We start from the raw sequence: 8,265 nt of genomic DNA, 5'->3' as shown, positions 1-8,265 counted from the left end.
TTATTTTTACTAAATAATAATTCTGAGAAGAAAGAGAGAGGTATTGGTCACAGGAAGCCAATTAGAATCTAGCACGAGTTAATTATGAAAAAAAACAAACAAAAATTTAAAATGTATTTTCACTGATACAAGGCAAAAGTAAGAATTCATCTGATATCCTGGATACTGGTTTGGTATATTCAAGAGAGATGCAGGTTGAGATGACTAAGATGATACAGACAGATATCCCTGTCTTGAAAGCAGGAATTCCAAAATGCCTTGGCTTATTTGCCATCGCAAGTAAAGAGTAAGGATATGATTACTGAAGGACTACAAGGTCCTTCTCAGCATAAGAAAAGCTATAAACTGGAATACATGTACATCAGAAATTAAAAGAATGAGTGAGGTTCTGGAAGATGATAGTAATAGGAATACTATGAGCAAAAAACACTACTAGTTTCTAATTCTGTAGATTTTGTATAAAAACTCAAGGTGCAGGAGACGAGATACAGGCTTGACATCCCCAGAGTTTTTTTCATAGTGCACTGTCTTCAGTTTGATCAGAATTTCATAGGATGGGACTAATCCTACAAACATGTATCAATAAACCTGTGTTCATTAAAGTATTCTCATTCTAAAATCAGTTTATCACTTATTTATTTATAGGCACGTTTACATATTTTACTTAGTATTCCCAAGCTTAAATGAGGGGTTCTGAATAATAAAGGAGCAAACATAGATGTCATCCTTCATTAGGTAAGAATTTAGTATTGTGAATAATTCATTGGTTAACATTAAATATGGTTTTAAATGTCTCAACGATTGGGGTTAAGGATTGTATAATCCCTAAAAAATCCTACAACCCCCCCAAAATTAGAAAATAAATATTTATTCATAATACAGCTAGATATTTATACTCGTTCATCATTAAGAATTTGATTTTGTACAACACTTTAGAATTTAGGGTAACCCAAATAACCTATGAAATAATAGAAAGCAGATGCTAAAACCGTGATTATGAGATAATGAGCATTTCTCAAGACTGCAGAAGAGACTTCCACAAAAGCACTATACTCCTGCATGAGCGATCTTTCCCTCCATTGCTACTAGATAACGCTCAAAGGGCAAAACTATTTGAACATTAAAAACTTTATGTTAACTTCTGAAGTTCATTAACACTTACTCCAGTTATTTTGATAAAAATTGCATCATAAAGTCTCATGAAAGTAGAGGCTTTCTTTCAAATGTACATATGCATATATCTTGAAAACGTAATGTTTCTAATGTGTTACTATTCTGCCTTCTCACTAAAAACTGACAGATGAGAAGTTGAAAAAATAAGACTTTAAAATGTCAAGTAAGTTTGCTTCTTGTTTTTTCCATGTAATATATTTACCTCAGTTGTTGTTGTTACTGGTTCTTTGCCCATCTCTATTTTAATAAGTTTTTCATATGATTCATTTTCCAAGACACTAACTTTATGATTTTTTTTTTTTTCCTACATGTCATAATGTCTTTCCATAGGAGAGCAGAAAAAGACAGGGGAAACCTAGAAAAGTAACACAATCTCCAGCTGTAAATACGTCTTCCTTTTCTGGAAGCCTACAATCTCAGCCCTGGGACTGGGACTCAAGTGTACCATGATCTCTTTGTACTGGCTGAAGACCAGAACAATCACAAAAGCAATAACCCTGGATTCTACTCTGGCAGCTTACCCAAAGTACCACAACAAAATAGAAGAGGAAGTTAAAAAAGTAAACAAGAAAAGAAATATCATCCACTAAAGTAGTAGCAAATAAAAGTTCCCAAGTGATTGTGCTGAAGCTTGATGAGCTTGGCATTTTAATGGCTGATGTTTTACTGAAATAAAAATGATTAATGACAGACCTAACCTTGAGGAAATAGAAAGCCAGACATTACAGTTTTCTTCAGAGAAATGCATTAGTAATTTGTAATAATTTGCATAATCTAATGAAACACAAAATAAAGATTGGTGAAAAAAACTGCATTCAGCATTATATTAATCTCTGTATTAAATAAAACAGTATTGACTGAGTGAACATTTCGCAACACAATTAGAAAAAAGAACCAGAAACATAGGAATATATTTTTCAAAAAAAGCAAATTATTTTTTTCTTTTTTCTTTTTCACAGTTACCTGGGCATTTTAGTTCATCTGTATAATCTCCACAGTCATTAGATCCATCACATATCCATTCTGGCAGTATACAAATTGAAGTTGAATTACAGCTAATAAATCCTGAAGATTTTACTCCAAGTTTATAGAAGTAAGCACAGTTTGTATTATCTGGAAAGAGACAATAAATTACTATTATCACACCTAATACAGATTGAGAGCCTTATAGTTTGGTTTTCAGGTTTAGCTTGAGTTTGCACAGACCATGCAGCTGTTGGTATCCAACTAGTAATGACTATGAATTAACTGCTGTATAACAAGAAATAATCATGGAACAGATGCTACGATGAAGCACAGACAAACACAAACTTACTACAGTTCTTTTCATCTGAAGCATCTGCGCAATCAATGATCTGGTTGCACTGTGCTGATTTACCAATGCAAATCCCATCTGCACAACGGAATTCTGTTGAAGCACACGTTGAATCTACAACATATGGTTATAAAAGATGTAAATTTGTGTACTAAACAGACTCTTCAGATGCATATTAAATGTATTGTGTTTAAATCTTCTGCATTTTAGGATAAGGCATTCAGAACACACTATACCTTCCATAACTAAAAATTCAATAGAAATATAAGGCCTAATAAACTTAAAAGCATAAGTTTCTGATTTTTAAATTTATTTTTTTGAGCCTAAAAGTCTCTCTCTAGGTAATTCAACTCAATTTGAGATAATCACCATGTGAGGAAGGAAGAAGGGAAGGAAGAAGCACTTTCAGGACCATCTATGAATCTCTCAGATTTCCTTCATGTAACACCAGGTTGGGGTTTTTGCTGTATGCTCTTCTCTCTACTCATATTCAGCTAAATGATTAAAAACCATGCAGTGCTTTCAAAAAAAATGCTAGTTACTACAGCTACATAGGTTTTAGCTATATATTGTGGGATAATTTCCCCTCCAATCTTTCTGAATTGTAACTAAGGATTTGTTTTGTCTGCTAGCTAGTCTTTATTCATTGGCTGATGCACAGATATAAATATTCATGTTTTAAGGCATAAAAAGAAAAACAACTCTGATATAAAAAGAAGAACGATTCTGGTAAGTTTTGCAAAGGACACAGACATTGCCATGCATCTGAGAAGCAAAGAAATGGAACACTAGCTACTTCAAAGAAGAAATAGTGCAGCAGATGCAGAAAAGAAATTGCCCATCTTTCAACCTTTCCGTCTCTGGTAAAGATACTCTCTCATTTATTGCTTCACAGAAGAAGCAGCAACTGCATTTTCTGAGTTTTCCAAAGCCAAAACCACTCTCCTTCTAGAGGACTGTAGGTGTAAACCAAAATCGGTCTTTATAACAATCCCAACATACGATCTCTCAAACATACCAGTGTGCACCTGCTTGTTTTTGAATTCTAACAAAACAAATCCCAGCACCTGTAATTCCAATAAACTTACATGCATTTTCTAGCTACTTCTATTTACATAGTAAGTATTTTCAGAGCAAGATTCTGAAATCACCTTGGAAGTAACTGTCATTTACCTTTACAGTCAAATTCATCAGAGTTGTCACCACAGTCATTTGCACCATCACAGACTTTGTTACTTGAAACACAGCGACGATTAGAACATGGCTTGAAACCCTTCCGACAGCCTCTATTTTCTGGGAAGTTAAGTCCAAGCACATAATTTCATTTAGACACTTGATATATAATAAAAATAGCCTTACATTAAAACCAGACAACCATACCAGAAAAACATTTCAAATGAAAATGCATTTGAAGCTACAGGAAAAACTTCAGAAACTGTTCATTTATTGTCCAGCAGAAGAAATTGGTCTGATAAACAGATAAAGAATAATAAACAAAACCACAATGAGAAAAAACAAAAGAATGACAAAAAATGGAAAAGGAAAGCCTAATTTTCATTATCTCGCGGTATAAAAAGCCCATGTGCTTTAAATGCATTTGTTTAGCCAAACTTTTGTCAGGCATATGACAATGTTTGGATATAGCATCAGTAATTCTATTATATAGAATGAAACATACCAAATTTGCCCTAAACCAAATTAGGAATAAATGGAGAGTAAAATAACAAAAAAATATTAGCAGAAAAGTTTCTGGATTTCTGAATACCAATACTGCAAGTGTTCCGCTCAAGTAGGTACACTATTGAACAATGTATGAATTTTACATATGTTGATATGTTTGAAAATTCAGAAATTATTTACTAAAGCCTTAACCATTGTAGAAGTCATGCCACAATAATAAATAAATAAAGTTAATTGAATTAGTTAATCAATAATAATGAGTCCAGCATCCTTTATTTTATTAGATTCAGAAAACAACATACTGTGTATGTCCTAGTGTGTGACAGAATCACAGTTGTTCCTGCTTTTTCCAATGTGTAGCAAAAAGTTCGGTACAGTTTTAATCCATATGAAATCTTTAATTAATCCATATGAAAATATAGCTCACTGGGTTTTTTGGTGGTGGTGTTGGTTTTGGTTTTTTGGATTTGTTTTTTTGAGGGGGGAGGGGAGAGTTGTGGTTTGTTTTTTTTTTTTTAATTACTTCTTATGTCTAAGCAAGGTGCATGCATAAATACAAATATTTACACATACTTAGTAAGGAAACCTAAGAAGGAATTCGCAGACATTAGTCATTTACTTTTCCGTGATTTGAAGCTGTCACTTGTAATTCAAGGGCCTTCCCCCCCTAGTAACTAGTTTTGTATATTCCAGATTCTTATTTCCTTGTCTGATGTGTTTTCTTTTTTTTCGGATTCAGACAAACAAATCTCCTTACTTATCTACATGTAGATGATCTGATGGAATGTTGCTATTAGTTTTACATGACATGATCAAAGCAATTATCACACAGAAGTCTGAAAGCTAACGGGGCACAAATCGAAGATGAAAGAAGAAAAAAAATTACATAGTATCAGTTACTATACTTAGATTGTTAGTGTTCATTTTTGTATGGAAAAAGAAAAAAGCAGCAAGCTATTCCATTTCTTTCTTTCCAGTATCAACCTTGGCTATTATTCCAGTATCAACCTTGGAGTTGGACTCAATAAGCCTTATGGGTCCCTTCCAACTTGAGATATTCTATGATTCTATTAAAATGGCAGAGGTGAACTCCAGGAATTAAAGCAGACTTTTTCATAGAACTATAGAGGTGGCAGGTATAAACATAATGGGTGCGTTTGAAATGACATGAAATTGTTCATAAGGGAAACGGAAGAGATACCAAGGCTGTGATATGAATATACAGAACAAGATAAAGGCCAAGAGTTACAGGCACACAGGTAATAACACGCAGATTTCACTTAACATGCGGGATATATGAATTCACTAAGGTGACTCAGTGATTTAGGAAAATTATTTGAACAGTAGTGTTTTAGACATTGCAGCAGGCAAAATCAGTTGGACACAAAAAACCTGGAATTGATTCAGTCAGTGACTATTAGGGGAAAAAAAAAAAAGGATAGAAACCCTTGGGAAAAATATGAAAGTAAAGAGCAGACACTTGTGTCTAACTTGTTGCAAGCTGCAGACTGATTGGTGGGAATAATAATGATATTATAAACTTAAACAGAAAATTGAGTGGAAGATTTCTATAACACAGTCATTTTGTATTTTATAATACTTCTATTTTGGTGTTTTCTATTCACAATCAGAGAAAATCTTATTAAATACGGAAAACTAAATCAAAATTGCTAAATTAAAGCTGAAAATACTCAATTTTTCATCTTTTAAAGAGGAGCTAGCTGAGGTTTTCCTTATTTTTGTTTTAGAGACAGAATTATGAGAACATTTGAGATGCTTTTTAAAAATGTAAGTCAGCTAATACGAGGAATATATTTTCCTCGCAAACTTTCAAATATAAGTAATTCTATCCTTACAACGTCAGAGTTTTCTTAATGTGCGAGTCGGCATTTTCTTCTTGTGCATCTTGGGAAGCAGTTGGTATGAATAAGTAGAAAAGTCACACAGGAACCAACATATGCATGTATAACTAAAATAAGAATGTGAAGGTGAAACGTCTGGAAATACTTACCGCAGTAGAAAAGTTTCTCATCAGACTTGTCCTTACAATGAGCAATGCCATCACAAGTCAGCTGATAATCAATGCATTCACCATTTCCACATTCAAACTCAGAATAAATGTTGCAAGTGGAATTTTTAGCTAAAATAAAACATATTAACATGTAATTTTTAATAGCTTTTACACTTAGTGAAAATGAGAAAAATGTTGGCTGAATTTAAAATATCTCCTACACAGTTTTTGAAAACCTAAATATAAAAAAACCCCACCATGGCATCAGAACTTAAAAGCTTCTACAGAGTGGTGGCCCGCAAGACTAATGTACTTCTCTGTAAATTTGTTGATATTATGCAGGATTGAGGACAGATATCAAAATAGCAAACAATTTTCAGAAATTTTATGTTGGGGTGAACTCCAAACGAAGGTAAGAGAGAGTCTGTAAAAAACAAAAATACATACCCAAATATCCATGAAGGAACATGTAGTGAAGCAACTTAAAGGCAGCGATTCTAATAAAATGATGACATTGTAACCACTGTGCTCAGCTATCCTCTACCCACTCATGCCTTTCCAAAAGCCCCAGCCTGTATGCAACCGTTTCTTAATAGATGTTTAAAAACCCCCCTTCAACATAATACATTGGAGAGCAAGAAGTAACCCTTACCATTACCTAGCAGGTAATTTGAACTCTCAACTCTGTTTTGTGGCACTGTGCTGCTGCTCAGTGTGTACACAGGTACCAGCATCAATGTACTACATCTGATGTTGAAGGTATAGCCTAACACCCAATGAAGAAAACCTGTGATTTGTACTTTACCTATTTCTTTTTATTCACAAAAAAAATCATTGGTAGACATATAAATTTTTTGTGTTCTCACCTTCTCAGAGTGGATGTTTTATCTATTATTTTAGAAGAGAACAAGCATATATATATGCTTTCTCTTGCATATAGATTTTCTGTTAGTTCAGTTAGAAACTAAAAAAGTATCCCAAAATTTACACAGAACAATTTGGTCATGAACTTTGTGATAGTACATTTACTTCATGTGTATGGTTCTAAACAAAATATCAAACTTGAGAAAAAGGAGAAATATATAGGACAATTCAAGAGCAAGAATAGGGAAATGATACCCAATTATCATGCTTTTTTCTTGTTTCCATCGTAATTACTTCAGCATAAATTCAGGAAGAACTGATGTCCGCTATATGCAAAAGTCAAGCCAATATAAATTGAAAACATTTCTTGATTTGATTCAAACATGAAGAAAAATATAAAAGAAGTGCTGAAAATATAGATTCTGGACAAGCTGAGATCTGATCTTGAATATCATTTATACAGTTGTTTAAATGTTAATCAAGTTTATCGCAGCATTTGTTCTTCTCTCTTTTTTCCCCCATTTTTTAGCATTGTAAGAACTTAGATGTTAGGAAAAGTCATTCTCAATTACATTTGTAGTTCATCTAGTTCAGCATCTTAGACTGCAGCCTTTAGAGAAAGATGGGGGGGAAAAAAAAAAAAATCAAAATGTATGTATAGTATAATCTGCCCTCAGTTAAAGTCTAACTGAAACCCCTTGTAGAGATTGCTTCAAACCCCAACTTTCAGAAACAAAGCACTTTAACACCTTCCAAAACAGTTTATTTGACTAGAAACAAGTAGTCTAGGTAGTCTTATTACCCATATAATCATCCAATCACTCTTTGAATTTTGCTGAAGCTTTAAGAATCTTGACTGGTTGATATAGTCTAATTACACTTTGAAAGGGCAGTTAATTTCTTTTATCAATTGGAATTGCTAACTTTCAATTTTATTGAGTATCCCTTTCAATTGTGATATGAAGAAAGAAACTTCTGATCTCACAGCTAAATTATAAAGTCTGTCTTGTTTCCATCCTTCCTGTGCTAATCAACCCCAACATTTAATGTCTAAGTCTTTCTTTTTTTTTTTTTTTAAACTAATAACTCAGATCAACATTTCCTGCAAACATTCTACAAAGTAATTTAGATCATGGTCTAGATGAGGATTTAAACACTGTTTTACCTAATAGCAATTTTAAGATTTGTAATGCTTTTTGAAAATATAAATGCTATATAATAT

At 33.1% G+C, this 8,265-nt stretch overlaps 1 protein-coding gene across 1 annotated transcript in view; it reads right to left on the bottom strand.

Moving 5' to 3' along the window:
• Positions 1-2,136: 2,136 nt before the first annotated feature.
• The window catches only part of LOC104083285 (low-density lipoprotein receptor-related protein 1B-like), a gene marked incomplete at both ends in the record, with an annotated part of 48,781 nt that continues 42,652 nt past the window's right edge, over positions 2,137-8,265 (bottom strand). Inside the window, 4 exons of the mRNA XM_009586709.1 lie at positions 2,137-2,286; positions 2,489-2,602; positions 3,662-3,781; positions 6,180-6,308. Of these exons, the coding sequence (XP_009585004.1) occupies positions 2,137-2,286; positions 2,489-2,602; positions 3,662-3,781; positions 6,180-6,308 (513 nt within the window). The remainder of the gene's footprint in view (positions 2,287-2,488; positions 2,603-3,661; positions 3,782-6,179; positions 6,309-8,265) is intronic.

The sequence above is a fragment of the Fulmarus glacialis genome, unplaced genomic scaffold (genome assembly GCF_000690835.1).
Source record: "Fulmarus glacialis isolate BGI_N327 unplaced genomic scaffold, ASM69083v1 scaffold33761, whole genome shotgun sequence".
NCBI classification, from domain to species: domain Eukaryota; kingdom Metazoa; phylum Chordata; class Aves; order Procellariiformes; family Procellariidae; genus Fulmarus; species Fulmarus glacialis.
This window is presented reverse-complemented; position numbering and strand designations above follow the sequence as displayed.